Raw genomic sequence first — 19,887 nt, 5'->3', positions numbered from 1 at the left:
TGGCTGACAAAATGTGTCTTCCACAGTCAGAAAAGACAATGTCCCATTCAAAGGGTCAGATGGTCATATGTCTGACTGGTTTATTAGCTGGTGTGTAGGAATATGACTGATTTAAGTTATTTATCACAATATATTTTGTGTTGATTTTATTCAGCTCTATGGACATATATTATTCTTCAAACAATGTTATCATTGTACATCTAAAAAAAGAAAAATCTACCAAAAATCGGTTGTGTATTTGTACATGGCCCATATAAGCCATTTTAGATTTTAATTTCTTTACATATGAATGTATATTGTTATTGGGGGTATATTCGAGGCATTGTATGTAGATATTCATTAATTGCTTGGTGCATTAGTGTGTATATCCTCTGTCTCGCCACCAGACCGGTGCTGTCCCAGTAACGTCTCATCCTGAACTCAGACGGATATTTTTTCCCACATTGGGTTGGCTGATGACACGTCTGGAGGCTGTGTCTGGCTTAATGAAGTGGAGGGTTACAGGGTTGACATATCTGTATAATCACATTAAATATGTGCATCTGTCAGGAGGCCCAGTCTGAGACCCGACTGTTGCTATAGGGACTGGACCGAGGACCATTCAGACATGCCCTGCAGACTCCCCCATTGGCCCCCCGAGACCTGCCCAGAGGTGACCTCTGTAGCCCTCTTTTCCACCATGGTATGGTAGTGTGTACTGACGAGCTCGAAAGATGATAATTGCAGCCAATTTTCTATTTTTTAATAGCTGAAGGAGTTCAAGATGGTGTGGATGGGTGTCTGAGAAATGGGCTTTTGAATAAAACTGTGTGTAGACACAGCAGAAGTGTTCATATTATCATTGTATTATAATCAGTATTGTACATAGTAACCGGAGTGAACTGACAGACTCAAGATCTGCTTGAATATCTGATCTCATTCTGTCTATTTAAAAAAAGCTCAGCATTGTGAAGATGATGGTCATTTATTGTTATTCAAATGTCAAACTATTAAGAATTTGTCTTTCAACATTACTCTAAAAAGAAAAAAACGTACATGGCCCTAACACGATGGTTTTTAGAAGGTATACTTTCCCGCCATGTTTAATTTGAAAATGAGAATAAACGTCAAATGTCAAACTATTAAAGGTTTATGTCTTTTAACATTACTCTAAAAAGTAACAAACGTACATGGCCCTAACACGATGGTTTTTAGAAGGCGTAGCCTACTTTCCCGCCATGTTTAATTTGAAAACGAGAATAAACGTCCGTTAGAAGGCCGTTTAATACGTTAGGCTACTTTGACTTCGTTACTAATTAAACATCAAAAATAGGCCTACATCTTTCCAGATTGTTTGGCAAAAACTGTTTTCAAATGACGTGGGCTACAGTCGTTACAGCTTTACCTTGACTTCTTTAAGTCAAAGAAAAGATTAAAATTACGTATTTCCAACTGAATAATTATGTAAAACGTAGTGAAATTTAAAAGAGTTTTATGAAAAATCACAAAACGTTAACTGAATGTACCTGACAAACTCGTTTTCATTTATGTCAAGTTTAATATAATCTTACCTGTACTTCGATAGACACTAAATTGCTAATATCAGTCGACTTGGTACTTCAAAGTAACGTTACCCACAAACCAAAAAATTTATTAGAACACCTAATTAAAATGGTTGCTATTTATTTATACTTCCCATTGCCTCATTAGAAAAAAAAAAAAACCGAACTAATATAACAAATGCTGATTGGTTACGTACATAGCGCTCCAGTCGTGCTGATACACTAACATAAAATTACTGTGTTTTAGTATTGTGTTAAAGTTGAATTATTCTATCAAAACTACTGTCTATTTTAATCATTTAAAGTCATTATATTTTGTCATTATTTAAGTAAATAATTGAAAGCTCGCTGAAGCCATCTCGAGTGCATGGTTGAGAACCACTGATTTAAGTAGGCCTAATGTATGCATATACACCAATATGCTTTAACAATGTATGACATACTACTCAAGGTTTACAAATGCGATTATTTATTAATTATAAAATAAAGGTTAGGCTACAATGTGTCATGTCATCAAGAAGCATTCAGATGCCTGATATGTTTATGTGCCGCACTCTTGTGACAATACTTCAGGAAGGTACATGATGGTATGCATCATTCACACAAACTGATGTCAAGCAAGCAAAGAAAATAAAATATAGGTAATATATGGCAGAAATTATGCTAATCCATTTGACTTATTATCAAGACAATTGTTTTTTTCCTTTTTCTCATTAAAAACCCTTTGGTTTAAAAGTAGAAAAGCAGTCTGTCCTGAGTGAAGATCATTTACATGAAAATCATTTATGACTGTTTACAGTAATTTACACTATGTGAGAAAAAATAGGAATCACATATCTAAACAGGGTCAGCTTTAATTTGAATGCTGCTCTGGTGACGTGATAGTATTAATAAAATACTACAACTGATTAATAAAAACTTTGGATTTGTGTTTATGCATTTTTAAGCTTGAGGAATTTAACATGAATGAGAAATATGATGCATGTTTCTTTTCGGAAAAAAAAAACAAAAAACAAAAAACAGATGCCATCTCAAAAAAATAAATAAAAATAAAATAAAAATCCAAACAATTTCAAGGAATACAATTTAAATCAAAATGAGCTGAAAATTTGCTGACCCTCCGGCCTCGCTTCATCAGAACAGATTTGTAGTAATGTAGCATTACATCACTTGCTCAACAATGGATCCTCTGCAGTGAATGGGTGCCGTCAGAATGAGAGTCCAAACAGCTGATAAAAACATCACAGTGATCCTCAAGCAACACTTCTCCAGTCTATCAATTAATATCTTGTGAAGTGAAAAGCTGCATATTTCTAATAACAAATAAACATCAAGAAGTTTTTCATTTCAAACCATTGCTTCTAACTAAAATACGAGAACCATAATATTGCATTCTCCACCATTGTCTTATCCGAATCAGGAGAGAAATGTGCACGGATCAAGCACAGTTTACAAGTGAAAACAGTCTAAAGCAGTTGTAAACATACATGTCGGTGGATTCTGACGAGAGAGGACAACAGTGTATTATAGATTCATATTTTGGCAAGAAGCATTGTTTTATTTTTTATTTTATTTTTTTAAAGCAAGCAGCTCTTCATTTCACAAGATTTTAATTGATGGACTGGATTGGTGTGAATTACCACGATTATTGTGATGTTTTTATCCCCGTTTTATCCCCGGCACCCATTCACTGCAGAGCATCCATTTCTCCAAATCTGATGTAGAAACAAACTCATCTAGACATCGGATTGTCTGAGGTTGAGTCAATTTTTAGCAAATTTAAATTTTGGGGTGAACTATTCCTTCAAGACATTTAAAGAACCGGTTGTGGTAATTATCTTATCCATCCATTACTGCCATCAGGTTGCTTCAGAGGTTGGTGGCTTTTCCCCTCTCCGGACTCTCTGTTTGGGCCATGCTGGCCGGAGTAACTGCTTTTCTGTATCTCGTCCCTCTCCATAGCTGTGTATTCCTCTGACGGAGGGCAGCTGGTAACTTTGGGCTCTTCCATCGGTGAGTGCTGCAGCATGTGATGGCTGGGGGGCGTGGCCGAGAGCATGCGCTCAGGAGAGGTGCGCTCTGATTTGATGCTCAGGGAGGGGTGTGGTGGCGAGGAAGGGGAGGAGCACTGGGACGAGTATGAGCATATTCCTCCTGATGCCATCCTGTGGACAGTGACGTGAACATGATGTGCAGACATTTGAGTGTCGGAAATAGTTATAAATAATTATAAACAAAAATAATTAGTAAATCATTCATAAATAAATACATAATATAATATAACATAATAAATAGTCTTTATTGTATGATTAATATATGTATGGTAATTAAAAAATGTCTGACCCGGGGTTAATCATGGACTGGTGGGCGTCCTGATGAGACAAATGTTGCCATGTATTCATAGAACTGCGCTGAAATCCCACAGTGTAACTGGGGTGGCTGTATTCTAAAACAGAAACGGAATGTTAGCGCTTCCTTTTAGGGTTTTTTAGAACAATACTCCAAATGTGTAACATGCATACTGTCGCATGGCAGGTTTTCTAAAAGAAAGTGCTCTAAATAAAGACTGGGCCCCCACCTGAGGCCCCGTAGCTGCCCAGACTGTGTCCCAGTAAGCCTGTCTTCCCCATCGCCATCATGTGGCCCCCAGCATTCATACTCTGATAGAGGGCTCTCTAGATGGGGACCAAAGGAAAAGAAAACTGAAATAACCACAAAAATATTAATATCATACATATCAATATCATAATGTTATATTATATTATATTTATATGCCAATATAAATGAATACAATATTACGTTATGAGATATCTATAGAATTAAAGGCAGGGTAGGTAATAAATGTATAAACAACTTTCTTCCAAATTTGTTTAAACTTTCTATATATATCAATGCATAATTAAAATGTAAGTACTCTGATAAAAAGAGTATAAAAATCGAGTGACTCTAGACTGTTTAATCTGTATTAAACACAGCTCATTATTTCCATTTCGGGAAACATAGGATTAGCTTAGGCGACTGTCACTCTCTCGCAACCATGGCAACCACCGTTTTGCCACACATGACCTGCCCACTTGCGTACGCACGTTTGATTTGAGGAATTCAAGAGGCACGGATCCTAGGAATACCAAAACAATGGCAGAGAAACAGCAAGCAAAATTCACAGTACCAGCCTATGCAGTTAGTGAAGGCAAACCAGGCAAAAAAAGGAAGACAGTAACAGTACAAGAAAAGGCAATGAACAAAAAGTATTTGGATAAACAAAGAAATAAAACGCGAGTTAATATCGGCGTGGCTTTCCAGCGATGGCGAGAACTGAGGGAACTCTGAAAAGTGAAAAAGGGCTGAAAAGTGACTCCTTGATGGCTTTATTTCTGCTGGACAGGTAAATCTTTCTTTTTGTATTTTGATCATACATATTTTTTTGTTTATTTTTTCATGAAGCATGTGTCATTAGCACACGTAGCTGCGTAATATAGCTAACATAACATTACTTAGCGAGCCGTAGTAGAGACGATAAATAATCTATAGGAGCCCAGAAGGGAGGGGGTGGAGTGAATGGAAATAATGAGCTGTCTTTAAAACAGTCGTGAGAGGTCTACAGTCACTCGATTTTTATACTTTCTTTTTCAGAGTACTTACATTTTAATTATGTATTGATATATAAATAAAGTTTAAACATACGTTTTTTATACATTTTTTTACCTACCCTGCCTTTAAAATGAGAAATTGTGACAAAACAGACATTTCAGTGTATAAGTGAGTACTTTTGTAGACTCTCTCACAGCATTGGCCAAACTGCTGCGGGTCCCACACAGTCCGCTGTGAGCATCAATACGTCGTCCATCACTGGTCATATTCAGAGGGGGCGGAGTCTTCATCTCCAAAGCCCTGCTCAGGTTGCCATGGGAGAACATCGAATAGCCCAGACCTTCACAGTCATATGGGAAGTGAAAAACAAGATGTGGTTGAAATGGTTTCAGTTTCTCTCTCCCACACTCTCTGTTGCTCACTGAAAGGAGAAGTTTTCCTTCTCAGACAGTGTTTATTCACTATCTAGGCTTGACACCTGTATGGAACATTTTGCTGATAAATGCGAACTCTGAATGTCTTGACAAGGCTACTTTTAAAAGGAAGCATTTTATGAATCCTTAATGCACACAATTAAATGACATTTATAACATTCTGCATAATTTCATGAAATTACAGGTTAGTTGGAAATGGGAAAAAAAGCTTGTCAAGTGAAATTTTCCTTAATTTTCTTGTTTCTTCACACATAATATTTTTTAAAAATAACTTATATAAAAACACATATTTTTTTTTAATAAACAGTATTTTTGCAACTGATAGACAGGCATTAAAAATAGTTTAACTCAAAAAAAGTATTAATTATTTCACTCTTTATCCAAACTAAGAAATTTTTATTTAAAAAATGTAATAATATTTTTTATCAATAAATAATAGCTATAAATAAATATATATTCATATAAATAATAAACAATTCTTAAATTAAATAATAAATAAATATTATCTCATTTTTCATTACAACAAAAATTTCATGTCAAGTTCTCAAATACGCTTTTGGAAAAAAAAAAGTTTGAGATGAATTGTTTAGTCACTCTTCATCTGGTTTATCATAGTTTTTAAAATATAATAATACTTTTCATTGCAGAATGTATTTTTTTCTGAATAAATAAATGTTTTAATGTATATTAATAAATAAAGAAATAAATACTTTATAAATAAATAAATAGAAATGTGTTTTAAAAGTACACAAATTAAATGAAATCATGGTTATAAAAAAAAATTCTTGACATTTGTCTGAGAATTTTTTTAAACATTTTTTTATGAACAGTATTTTCACAACTGATTGACAGGCATTAAAAAAAAGTTTAACTAAAGATTTTTTATTAATTATTTCACTCTTTATCCAAACTAAAATTTAACAATTTCAAAAATTGAATAATATTTTGTATCAATAAATAATAGCTATAAATAAATATATATTCATATAAATAATAAATAATTCATAAATTAAATAATAATTAAATAGCATCTCATTTGTCATCACAACTCAAATTTCATGTCAAGTTCTCAAATACGCTTTTGAAAAAAAAATATTGAGATGAATTGTTTAGTCACTCTTCATCTGGTTTATCATAGTTTTTAAAATATAATAATATTTTTCATTGCAGAATGTATTTTTTTTCTGAATCAATAAATGTTTTAATGTACGTTAATAAATAAATACATATTTTATAAATAAATAAATAGAAACATGTTTGAAAAGTACACAAAATAAATGAAAGCATTGTTTAAAAAAAAAATTATTTGACCAAGAAAAATAAATTATGTAAATATACATTTTTAAAAATCAAGCCCTGGGATATAAAAGCAGAAATCATTGACACAACATCCTCACACATCAAAAAACCTGGACGTCTACAACTATATTAAACTATTTCTATTCCTTTTCAAGACCACTCTCACAATCATTAGCTGCATTCTGATGCATGTGGCTCTTTAGCTTGCTTTTATAGCACTGGATTCTGAGCACAGGTCGCGTTGAATAGAATAATCCCATATAGCACTACTAATAGTAATATGGAGATAAAGAGACACAGCTTCAAAAAGTCCAGCAGGTGTGACATTCTGCTCAGAAACCACAGCTCTGTCTTCAGCTACGGTTTCATATGTGTGTTTGTAAGTGTGCGTGGTTGAGAGGGTGGGCTGTTTCACATATGAGACCTTCCTGTGCGCAAATACTAAAATACTCTACTCGGGGAGCGTTCCCCATTGCCTTTCTGTGTAACCCCATCTGATAATGACTATAATAAGTACAATACGGTAAACAGTTTTAGTGGTTGATCTCCACAAAACACTTGTGCAACATAAAAAAAGTTTGTGTGGTGCATATACAGCATTTTCGTAGTTAAGTACAGTATTTGTACACAGTTGACAAAATTTAATAATGAGCAACTACATCATAAAGTACATGTTTTTGGCTTACCCCCAAATCACTATGGCCTATAATTATTATTAATATTCTAGAGAAGGATTTCCCAGGAAACGACATACTTTCTTCATTAGTCTGTGCGGATTTATGTCATATCAGTAAATAAAAGCAAGTAGGTCAGGCGTTTGCTATATGGAAGGTGGACAGGGTCAAAATTCTTTGAACCGAACGCATAAAATCTGACCGCGTCAAAATGCACTGTTTGTCCACATTAGCATGACATCATACACAGCAGCCAATGAAATTGCTGTGTTTGAAACTCTCTTTACTTATGTAATGCGTGGGTACACTGGTATATATACTTTCACAAACATCATTCATGTTTATTCATGGAAGATGTTGTAATAGTTAACTGCATGTACTGTATGCAAACCTCACACACTATATTTCCTTATGGTAAATCTACTTTAAAATTATTACATGTTCAAACACATCCAGAATGTGCATGTTGAGAGATATGCTCAAATTTGTTTTCTAAACATAGTAAAATTGTTTGTCTTTACAAATACTAAAGAAATACAGACAAAAACTGATGCCTTAACACGGCCATAATTGGGCTTTAACGTGGACGAACAGTGCATGTAGACAGGGTCAAATTTCACACATTCCATTAAAAGACTTTTGGCCCCATCTGCCTTCCATATTTTATTCACAGTGGAATTAGTTTGAAGCCACAACAACTAAACGCAAACTGAAATACTTGGCAGGCAAAAAAGGAAAGCGACAGTACCTATAATAATGAATCATGAATCAATATAATTTGCATAGCATCTTATCTGCTGTGCATTGACTAGGTTGAGAATATAATGTTTAATTTCTAAACCAGTTCCACTTGCCTATAAATAGTTTTGCCATCTTATTTTGCAATTCTGAAGCGATTTTCTGTGATTTTCTGTCTATTTTCTGATTCATTAGTAAATGACTAAAAGAATAACAATATGCAGTAAATGGTAAAACTTTGAGCTACATCCTAGTTTGTTTACAATTACCACAATGCATTAAATTCTAAATACATTGCTATATCAAGCAGCAGAACCCGCTGTTTTGTAAAGATATAAATAACTGGAATAGAATGACACCGGAAGCCTTGCACATTCAAATGACAAATGCCCATGCCAGTTTTTACACTAAAAATATACTGAATATCAATCGTTATTACCCTGATAGCACACGTTCATCTTGGAGACATCTATGTCTGGATTACATCTGCAAGATGTATTTTTTAGAGTGCTTGCTCATCTGCAATATATCTAGAGGATGTTTCCTTTTAGATGTCAAATATACGTCTATTAGAAGTCTTTAAGATGTTTATGATTTAGAATATATGTAAAATTGACATCTTCAAGATGTCTGTCAGATGTTTGTAGACAGCAGAGGCTTTCCAGATCAAGAAAGATGACTTTCTTGATCTGGAAAGCATCTGCTGTCTACAAACTTGCAGACGTACAGTATGTCTGCTTTGAGTTGCCAAACTTTTAATGTAATCAAAACAAAACTGATTTCAATGAGTCAAAACAACAACAGCGTATAAGCTATTTACTTGCTCATAAGAAATATTTTTCGGATATCCGTCTTTCTTTATTGTTAAAGTTTTCATGTTGCTATTCACATTCGCACTGATAAGCCATAAAATTCTTCAATGGGGACGAATATCAACTATAGCCAACTAACTATAGCCTTTTTTAACATTGAAGGATAAGTCTAGTCATGTTTGCAAATATTTTGACTTTTTAAACAATGTGGATCTTACCTGCATGCGGTCCCATGAGAGCTGGATGGGAGTTGGAGCTGACAGAACCAGCTGAGCCCAGCCTGTTACACAAAGGTTTGTAGGACGGAGTACGATGGGAACCTAGGTTTGGATTGGAGGAGCTGCTGTAGCCATTTTCGGTACTTGCAGCCATCACTTCTGAAGACAGGAGTGAAGGAGCCTGTAATTGGATTCACAGCATTACTTTTGTGTCACATAAACGTGTGTGGTTCATTTTTGAGTCTACTTACATAATAGCGCTGGCGAGTGATGGAGAGGTCCATGCCATCGTGATATTTCTCTGTTCCCGGGGTCACACTGTCTTCCTGATCAAGCTCTGAACTATCCAACCCCAGTCCTTTCCTTCTCAAAGTCTGGAGCGCTCAGAGAGAAAGAAGATGGGAAAGAAAAGAAAAGAAAAGAAAGAATGGTATGAAATTGGGGTGAAGGAGAGGAAATTGGACCAGGACACGACTTTGGCTGAATCTGAACCTTCATCTCTCATTTGAGCACTACAGCTCAATATGATATGATACTCTAATGAAACAAATTATTTCTAATCAGAAAAATATATATAAAGAGAGAACGAGAGAAAGAGGTCCTTTACAGTATGTTCACAAAGGGCTGCATTTATTGGCTCAAAAATACAGTAAAAAGATTAATATTGTGAAATATTATTATTATTATTATTTTAAATAAGTGTTTTATATGTTAATATATTTTAAAATGTAATTTATTCCTGTGCTGCAAAAATTATTTTTCAGCATCATTACTCCAGTCTTCAGTGTCCCATGATCTTTCAGAAATTATTCTATTATGCTGATTTGCTGCTCAAGAAACATTTAAATTTTTTTTTATTATCAATGTTGAAAACAGTTGTGCTGCTTAATATATATATATATTTTTTTTTAATTGTGCTAAATTCTTTAGGACTCTTTGATTAATAGAAAGTGGCATTTTAAATGTCTTTAGTGTCACTTTTGGTCAATTTATTGGAAAACTATTTATTTCAAACAAAGTCTTACTGATCCAAAATGTTTAAATGTTAGTATGTATTATATATATATATTTTTTTGTCCTATACTTCCAAATATACAGGCATATCTACATGATGTTCAGAGCAAAACATCTGGTTCATTTGCAATCACAAACTAGTTGTGGGACTTTGTTTAGTTATGTTTCAATTATATCAAGCACAGTAAAAGCTCATCTGATTTGGTGATATACTAATAATGAGCACATTTCAATAGGGAGAGATTTGGCATGTACCTCCAGTATGTCAGTGTTTGTACGGCTCTCGTGAGGTTCACTGTATTCAGTGTACTTTAACAGGACTTTGTCCATATCGGTGCTGGCGTACTGGAAAAGACGATTAGTGCTGTTGAAGATGATGAGAGCGATCTCGCAGTCACACAACACGCTCAGCTCATAGGCCTTTTTCATCAGACCAAATTTGCGCTTGGTAAATGTCACCTTGAAAAAGAGAACAAACCACAGGACTATTGTTACGGAAACTTCTGATAGATGCTACAAAGCTATTATGGTTTGAGATCTCACGCTGTTTTCTTTTGGAGTCTTTTTTTGGACATATGTCTTCTTTGCCTCATACCAAAGCCCATGCTTCACACCTCAAGATCTTTAGCACTGGATTAAAATATCACATTCTGATGTAGAGCAAAAGCTACCATCTACCATTGATTTCTTTGTAAGAATTGCGAAGGTGTGAAAACATTACATAATTTAGTCCTAATGGTCTGAGAAGAAAGATATTTTTTGTTAAATAAATTTGGATATATCGATTAACCTACAACATGAAATGAAAATGAATAGAAACATTATTTATGGTTTTATTATGCAAAAATGTTGGGTACAACTAGAAAAAAAAAATCGTAATATTTTTTTTCTTTTTAATAAAAAAATTGTGTCCAAGACAACTTTTCTTTGTGGGTGGAATAAAAAAAAAAAATGTAAATAATAATCACTGGTAATAAAACAGGATGACAACTTGCACTACATTATTTACTACCGAATATTCAGTTTCACACACGCAAACATAAATTCATATTATAGAAACAGAAAATGTTCTGATGTCATTGCATATTGAATTTAAACAGCATATGAAATGAAACAAGTGCAAACCTGTCTATTTCGCTGGTCAAGAATCCGAGAGATCTGTATTTTCTTCCGCCCCATGATGTTTTGTGTTCGGAGCGGGTTTTCCCTAAATGAGCTGTTCCCTAAATGATACAATAAATGACATTTAAAAAAATAATATAATATAATATAAAACTTACAATATAATTGGTAGCGACATAAATCTATGTGCACAACAGTTCACAATTCATTGCCACTCATTTATCTGCAGTAACATCAGTATATGCATTGCTTTTGTAAATATAGTGAGAACCACTCATGATGGGTGATGTGTTCAGTCAATACCAACTTCCCAACCATGAATTACAGTCGTTTGTGTACTCATACCCTCCAGAGGGTCAGCTAGGAGTAAAGTTAGCCCGGGCGCACAGGCTAACACCCCCACAGTCTGGGTTATCCCAACACAAACATGAACATACCCACAGGGCATGGGTTAAAAATATGTCATCTCCATTTAAAGGTAGAGTAAAGTTAGCATTAGCGTTACAACCGCACTAAAATAATAGTGTGATACGATGAAGGGAAAGTTCCTATCCACCCCCTGTTCTCCCATGAGCCAAATGGACATAAAATGTTGATTTGGGGGGTCCTGTTATGTAAATTTTCCAGGTTGAGGGTCATCAGTCATTGGAATATAAAAGGTTTAAACCAGTTGGAGAACAGGAGGGATGCATTTCACAGATCTACTGTAGAAAGAGTCTGGTCAAATGCTAGTTGCTAAAGCTAACACTTTGTTTTAGACTGTTTTCAAATAAAATAGAAAATTCTCCACTCAGCACATCTGCTTTGCTATTTTCATGCACATTTGATAGTGAAGTCACACTAGAATGACTATTTTTAAAGCTAAATTGCCAGTTTTGTAAGTTACAGTATTGTAGCTAGAACCTGCTAAGCTGTTAGCTGCATTTAATTAACTACATTGAGATTCTAGCACCTCACATAAAAAGCAAAAAACCCGAAGTAGAAAATATACTCATGTTTCTAAACAAGAATGACACTCATTTGATGTTGATTAGAACCACAACCCTGAAGAAAAAAACGGCATATGCTAGGTATGTTTTGAAGCATGGCTGCTGGTTCAAGATGGTCCTTAGCTCTTTTGAGCTGGTTTAAGCTGGTCATGCACTGGTCCTAAGCAACTAACTCCTATTTAGGACAAGCTTAGGACCATGACCAGCTTAAACCAGCTCATGACCAACTAAGAACCAGCTTAAACCAGCAGTCATGCTTCAAAACATACTTAGCCAGCATATGCTGTTTTTTTTTTTTTTCAATAGGAAATACATTTGACAAAGCAAAAAAATCAAGACCTCTAGTATGTACGCTAAGATTGTTGCTTCATTTGACTTTACAACTTCACACAGGGGTATAAATTAATGAAATACAATCATAAATGTAGCTTTGCTAATGTATAAGCTATCAATCCCATTGGGAAATGTCTTTCAGATCGACCCCTGCTGTTAGCATAGCAGCTAACGACTAATGTAAAAGGCCCGGGACTTCAGCTATGCTTTTTTTCTCTCTCTCTCATATTAGGCATGTGTAACCTCATCTATTTTTAAAATCTCAAAGCCAGTGGTTTACAGAGAGAGTGATATTGTTCCCACGATCCATGTTTGCCCATTGCCCTCACACCCACCCCTTGGCACAGAGACAGACAAGTGGAGGAATCCTTGTTTTGTGCCATTATAACCATATAAAGAGAATACCAGTATGTTATTCTCTGCACACACACACACCTAAAAGGCTTTGACAGGTGGTCTGCATCACTGTTGGGCAGTTGATCATGAGATATAAATGTAATGTGAGGAAGTGAGAAGCATTTGTGACAAGATTGCTATCACCAAACAATGTGCCGGGCTAAGTTTAAAGTTCCTCAAATTTGTGAAGGCTTTTGCTCGCAAACCAGCGCAACTATAAGCATCGTTACAGTAGTTTGTTGTTGTTTTGACCTTTAACTTTAAGAATAATCAACAAACTGATTTTTGTTACTATAGTAGACACAGCCACAGACAGAAATGTCCAGTCCAACATATTCAACAATTCATAACAATTTTACGTTTTGACGATTTTATGTGATCTCTTTGGTAACACATTGATTACAACTAGCGAGCAAATGAAAGACCCAGTTTTTCCACAAGCAGAAAAAAAACACACTCTTATGGCAATTTGAAGCTATTTTAAGTTTGGGTGAATTGCTCACGAATTCGTATAATAATATTTATAATAATAATAATAATATAATAAATAATAATAATGCTTATGCCCCACTGACGGTTAGGTTGGACCTTCACACTTATATGAAAACACAAATGACGGCAGTTATTACTCAGACCGTATGAATACATATGAATTCTGAATGCAAAAAACATATATAAAAAATAACATATATAAAATATATTTTATAATATTAAAACGTGTGTGTACAATTAATATTTATATATATTTTTACTATTTTTACATTTATGCAAAAATTAATTATTTAACAAATTTATTTAACAAATATAAATAGCTTGCACACAATTAAACAGTGATAAAATGTTCATTAATTATGCTGCTCAACTTAATACATTCATCATTAGCTAATGCATGCAGCAAAAAAAAAAAAAAAGAGCAAAAATAACGCAACTATTGCCCCTCTGGATCCTGTCTGCCTTTGGTGTACATTCAGCTTCCTGTGAGATTTTCCCAGAGGCCAGACAGTGGAAAAGAATACACACAAACAGTGGCAATGGTACGCAGCACTTGCTCTGGGGCCGGAGAGGACTAATTGCTGGGTCCCTCATGGGGGCAAAACCATCAGAGTTCCAACAACAAACACCTTTGTCAAGACCAGTCAAAGCTGTTTGGCAGGGGGTGAAAATAAATGAGCTCCAGAACACTAGAGCAAATAATTATTTGGTAATAGATGTCCAAACTGTTTCAAAACCATATGCAACTGGCACCTGTAGCGTACAGACAGTTCAGCTGTTGGTGGCTGAAGCTAAAGGTTGGTATGTGCGTGTTTTGGGGGGATGAGAAACCTGTGTGCACCAAAAATAGCAAGTAAGATTTGTATTTGCATACCAAATAACAAGACCAAATGGTCTAAGAATCTCAAAACACAAAAGCATATGCTTTCGAAATGATAAGGCACAACATTACTGTTTGTTTATAGTGCAGTAAATGCACATCAGTAGATACATTTCAATACTCATGGTTTCTGTATTTAGCAAAATGCAACATGGTCCCCGGTGGCTTATATTTACATGCCGGTGTAAGAATGTCTGTTAGATTACAGATATGTGTTTTGTGGTGGATTTCACCTTTTAGTTGACCTCTGTAAACTTTTTAAGTGGCAAAACATGCAACTGCAAAGCTGGGATTGATTTCCAGGGAGTGCGTATATTACAGAAAAAAAAAAAAGACATTTACACTGCAATATAAGTGGATTGGACAATAAATTATTAATAAAGAATTTGCAGACTTAATAAATATAATTTCTGGTTTAATCATTTTGAAATAACAAGGAAACTGTATATCTGCACTAAACCTGTAAATCCGCTGAGACAAATAGCGTTAACAACACATTGTGTAATAAAAAATGTGTTCTGCATTAATTTCTCATGTTCTCAAGGTAACACATTGATGGTGGCTTGATTACAACTAGTGAATGAACGAAAGGCCTAATCTTCTATGCTTCAAATTTGAATTGTATATATTTATCAAACTATTACATTTTTACTACATAACATAACTACTACATTACTTTGTAATATATATATTTTGTTTCTTCATTTGTAATATATATAATTTGTATTTAAAAGTTGCAAAATAATTAATACTATTATCACTGCAATTCTTAATATATTATTAGAATTAATGCATTATTATTTTAATATGTAGATAGAGCTATGATATTATTGTGCGATACCCATTATATGTATATTTTATTTATTTGATGTGTTTATATATATATATATATATGTGTGTGTGTGTGTGTGTGTGTGTAAAGCAAAAATATATTAATTATATTATATATTATATTTATACTATATGTAGAACTATGATTTTTTGCCAATACCCATTTATATTTTATTGTATGCATGTATTATGCATGTATTTATGTATATTTTTATATATCCAAATACTTTGATTTTACATTATAATTAAGTAATACTATATTATATATAGATGTACTATATATATATATATATATATATATATATATATATATATATATATAGTACTTATATATAGATGTAGATATAGATGTTATAGATGTAGATATAATATATATATATATATATATATATATATATATATATAGTACATCTATATATAATATAGTATTTATATATATACACACACACACAAACACACACACCATGGTCAGTCATGTAAGACTAAACACTGCCCAAATCACATCATAATTGATTTTAATATTAATTTACTTAACTTGTTATGGCTACACTGACCATGTGTCATTTAATTTAAATATACTTTATAGCTATAAACTTAAACAGTTTTATACTACTAAAAAAAAAAGATCTTACCTGGTTTTGACAAATAACCAATCGGTTGAGTCTTCAAAAGAAGATGAATCAGCTGGATGGACGAGTTGGCTGAGTTCACATCACCTGATGATCGTCGGGCGCTTTTGACAGCAGCGCATCTCCAGCTGTTCATTCTGTAGCAGCATCACTCGAGGAACACCACGCCCCCTCGGCGTTTCCATTGGCTGAAAACGACGCCAATCAACTCCAGCTGTTCCTACAACACCAGCACCAGGCAGAAAATGCCACGCCCCTGAGACGCTCCCATTGGCTGCAAGAGACGCCAATCATTCACTTTAGCGTTTAGCACCCGCCTGTCTCGAGTTTTATTGGCTGCAAAAGACGCCATTATTTTAAAGATCTGTCATTCACTGAAAAAAATCTCCTTAGATACTTTAAATACACATTTCAATATTTAGCGGTTTATAGTTTAATGATGTATAGGCTAGTTGAAGTGAAAAAGCGAAAACAGAAACACTAAGAACATTGTTCTTTTTATGTTAAGCACATTAAACGCAGAAAATTACCGTGATAGAGCTATTAAACTATTTGAGTCGGCAATTAAAATTAATTACGCAACAGAGCCATGATAATATTAATCCAGGATAAAATGAAGAAACCCAACTGAAAAAGCCTTAATATTCTGAGCTAAAGAGGCATTTATTAATTCATTAGTTAGGATAATTTATTATTTAAAAAAATGTATTATTTTGTTTAACTACAATATACTAACATATAATATTTTTTATGTGCTGGCAGGAGTTTCAGCATTTAAGGTCCAAAGCTAGAGTCTTTACAAAACTTAATAATAACATAAAAAAAAAAGGTAATGAAACTTGTAGCCTATATTACTCTTATAAATCTTATCCACTGGAGTATACAGACCCCTAATTTCTGGCCTGTAAACTTTCCTCCTATTTCAAGGGGAAATAAATAAATAAATAAACAAATATAAACTGTTTACATATATAGCAACATGTGTGTACATTTCATTACAGTTCATCAAGAAAATTACATTTCTTTATTACAGATTTGCATGAACAAAATGCATAAAATTCTAAATATATATTTTTATTCACTATCACTATCATTATTATTTTTTACCACCTCAAAATATGTATTCAAATGACTATAAAACTAATAATACATTCACAATTTCATACACGGCACAGAACTTCATTCATCTCAACAGAGGCCACTTTAGCTGGTTTCCATTTTTGTCATTTATCTTTAGCAGAGACTTATGAACTCACAGACTACTTCCCATAAAAAGTGACAATGAGATGCACAAGAGAAATCTACTTCATAAGGTGTAAAGGGGTTAACAATATCTCTCACTCACACAGTGGCTTTAGTTCCCCTCCGAGAGTTTAATCTGCATGTCATCTGATGCAAGAATCGGCAACTTTGTGTCATGCACCTGAAAGTCCCTCGGCATCCCTCCTGCAGGAAGCTCAGTGTGTTCAGATTCCCTCCAGTCTGGAAAAAACAAACATAAACACTAGTTATAAGGCCAGAGGTGAAAAAGGTAAAAATGTAACTTTTAACTAACAGATATCGCCCCACTTGATTTATCACAGTACATTAAAACAACTGTTTTGTATATCAAGTTTTCATAAATGTTGCATATAAATGAGTTTTGTAATTAAATATGCACTTGCATACATTTCCAAAAGTGAAAACTAAGCACTTTAAAGACATGTTCAAAATGTGTGTTTCAATTTGTTGACATACTAAAGGTTTCCTTAGATTTGCTCTTATTATCACTGCATAAATCGGAAAATACTGTCAACAGTTATGAAAGCAAAACAGCCCAAAATCCCAAATTGATCAATTTTGCCTATATATAGTGTCTTGCCTTAAAAGGCATATTGAATATTCAATATAATTTAGTAAGAATATAAAGAATTATATTAGGGTAAGTTCTTTAAATTAATTTATTTTAATAATTAAAAGTCTGAATATTTTTATTTTACATAATTCAGTGTAATACTAGAAGCTTTGGTAACTGAACAGAAATGTTTCAAAAAAAAAAAAAAAGCTCTATCCGATATGCTTTATATGATATGATATGCAATAGGTGAGAATGTTAAATAAAGATACAGAATCATAATTTTAAGACTGTCACTATAATAGTTCCTCTAAGTTATAATTATTTTTTTGGAACTTTAAAATATTCTCCTCTTAAATAATGATTCTTTAAAGATAAAGATTCTTTGGCATTTATAGTTCCATTAGGAACCTTTAACATCCATCATAACATAAAAGGTTTTTTAAAGCTTCTTTAGATTATTAAAATGTTTTTCATAATAAGAAAATGACTGTTATTTTAAGAAATGCTTACTGAAAGGCTTTTTGAGAAACAGTTTTCAGGTTCTACCTTGAACTTTTATGTGTATAATACATTTATAGCAGTTAATATAATTACTATACGTCTCATATCAAATAAAGGAAACTCTGGAAAGTGTCAAGTGTCAACTTTTTTTTTTCCCTGAAACTTCTCACTTCTGCTTTTGACAACATCATTGGCCTGAAGGTTTTGTACATGTGGTGAGTCTCTCGGTTTCAGAAATAGCCTCTCTGGTCAGCGTTTATGTTTAGGCGATTTTTCAGCCGATGTTTTTTTAGTGTCAGGCTTATCACGTTCAGCACAGCAGCAGACCTTGAGTTCTTGAGAAAAGAAAAAAAAAGAAAAGAAAAGAAAAAAAAACCCACCTGCACATTCAGGGTTAAGGTAACAAGCGATGTTTACCTTTATGTAAATATGTCTAAATACAATGCTTATGACATATATATAGATATATTCATTAATAAAATGCTCCTAATAAAGGCCTACCATAGGATTGATGCTCTTTATATGTTCAGCACTGCTTTTGCACCTGAAGAAATTTTTTTTCCCTTTTGATCAGGATATTGCTTGTATAGAATGTCACATAGTTCAGAGCAATTTATAATCAAACACTAGTTGTATTTTTCAAAAAGCTTTCCATTGCCTTAACTAAGAGCTCTCCAGAGTGCAATGCTAGTCCCTAAGGCAACCGAAGCAAAGCTTTATCAGTTTTAAAAGGCAGCAACTGCCTTTTAAGATTGCAACCACTTACAAAACACAGTAAAAAATGCTGTTGATGGGTCTCTTACATTAGTGCTCTCAAACCCTGGTCCTTTCTTCCGAAATCTAATCTTTCTTGTTGAGTATAGCCTACTTTAATTTTGGTGCAAAAGAATAATTTTTAATACATATTTATTGTGGACGATACACTACATAGCATACACATCTTTAAGATGTCAGTTTTAGATACATTCTAAATCATAAACATCTTAAAGACATCTTCTACAGGTTTATTTGACATCTCAGTGAGTGCTATCAGGGTATGAATATTGCAACGTTATTAATGATCTAGGCTATCATGCAAATAGGCCCATTTTAATCAAAGCCACTGAAACGCACCTTTTTATCATTCTAGCAAGCTCATTCCTGAAATTGTTAGTTAAATAATAAGAAATATCGAAGCATTAAGCAAATAAAAACAGAAAGTCCTTGCATGTTTTTGTGACAGGCCTATGATTAGGCCTATGTATTGCATGTAGCTACAACATGCAATACTCAGTTTTAATATTCCTTTACTATTCTTATATCCCTCCTTCTTCTAGTTTGTACAATTGTGCACAATGTTTGAAACTTAACAGGTACTTGACGAGTATGATGCTCCATTGCCTGGGCAAATAAATCCAGATGAGATCTCCATTGTTCCATGAATTAAAAAAAAAAGTTTTTAATCTGGGGATTTAAAGTGGATCACATGCTCTGACTGGACGTCAGCGGCACGAGAGCGCGCGCATTCCACATCAGCCTCTCGCGCGTCGTTTGTTTTCCTCGTCAAGAAACCCGCA

The 19,887-nt window shown here is 33.8% G+C and overlaps 1 protein-coding gene across 2 annotated transcripts; it reads right to left on the bottom strand.

The window, feature by feature from the left end:
- Positions 1-3,224: 3,224 nt before the first annotated feature.
- LOC132131224 (myocyte-specific enhancer factor 2B-like) lies at positions 3,225-17,472 on the bottom strand. 2 transcript variants are annotated; one of them, XM_059543238.1, is made up of 10 exons: positions 17,339-17,472; positions 15,997-16,267; positions 11,447-11,537; positions 10,577-10,780; positions 9,559-9,681; positions 9,308-9,488; positions 5,327-5,472; positions 4,120-4,216; positions 3,885-3,987; positions 3,225-3,706 (listed from the first exon to the last, which is right to left on the bottom strand). In XM_059543238.1, exons 3-10 carry the CDS (start codon positions 11,498-11,500, stop codon positions 3,376-3,378), a joined length of 1,239 nt encoding a protein of 412 aa, XP_059399221.1. In that variant the 5' UTR covers positions 11,501-11,537; positions 15,997-16,267; positions 17,339-17,472; the 3' UTR covers positions 3,225-3,375. The 2 variants fall into 2 exon arrangements, with proteins under 2 accessions (XP_059399221.1, XP_059399219.1); XM_059543236.1 differs by having other exon boundaries at positions 5,309-5,472; positions 17,339-17,471.
- Positions 17,473-19,887: the final 2,415 nt, after the last annotated feature.

The sequence above is a fragment of the Carassius carassius genome, chromosome 48 (genome assembly GCF_963082965.1).
Source record: "Carassius carassius chromosome 48, fCarCar2.1, whole genome shotgun sequence".
NCBI classification, from domain to species: domain Eukaryota; kingdom Metazoa; phylum Chordata; class Actinopteri; order Cypriniformes; family Cyprinidae; genus Carassius; species Carassius carassius.
Note: the sequence above shows the minus strand (reverse complement) of the source record. Positions and strands in the feature narration are given on the sequence as shown.

Coding starts and splice junctions, on each gene's coding strand:
- LOC132131224 (XM_059543236.1), bottom strand. CDS start 11,500: ATGGGGCGGAAGAAAATACAGATCTCTCGGATTCTTGACCAGCGAAAT. Junction 10,781..11,446: donor TTGACCAGCGAAATAGACAG/GTTTGCACTTGT, acceptor CTCTTTTTCAAG/GTGACATTTACCAAGCGCAA. Junction 9,489..9,558: donor TCACTCGCCAGCGCTATTAT/GTAAGTAGACTC, acceptor ATCCAATTACAG/GCTCCTTCACTCCTGTCTTC.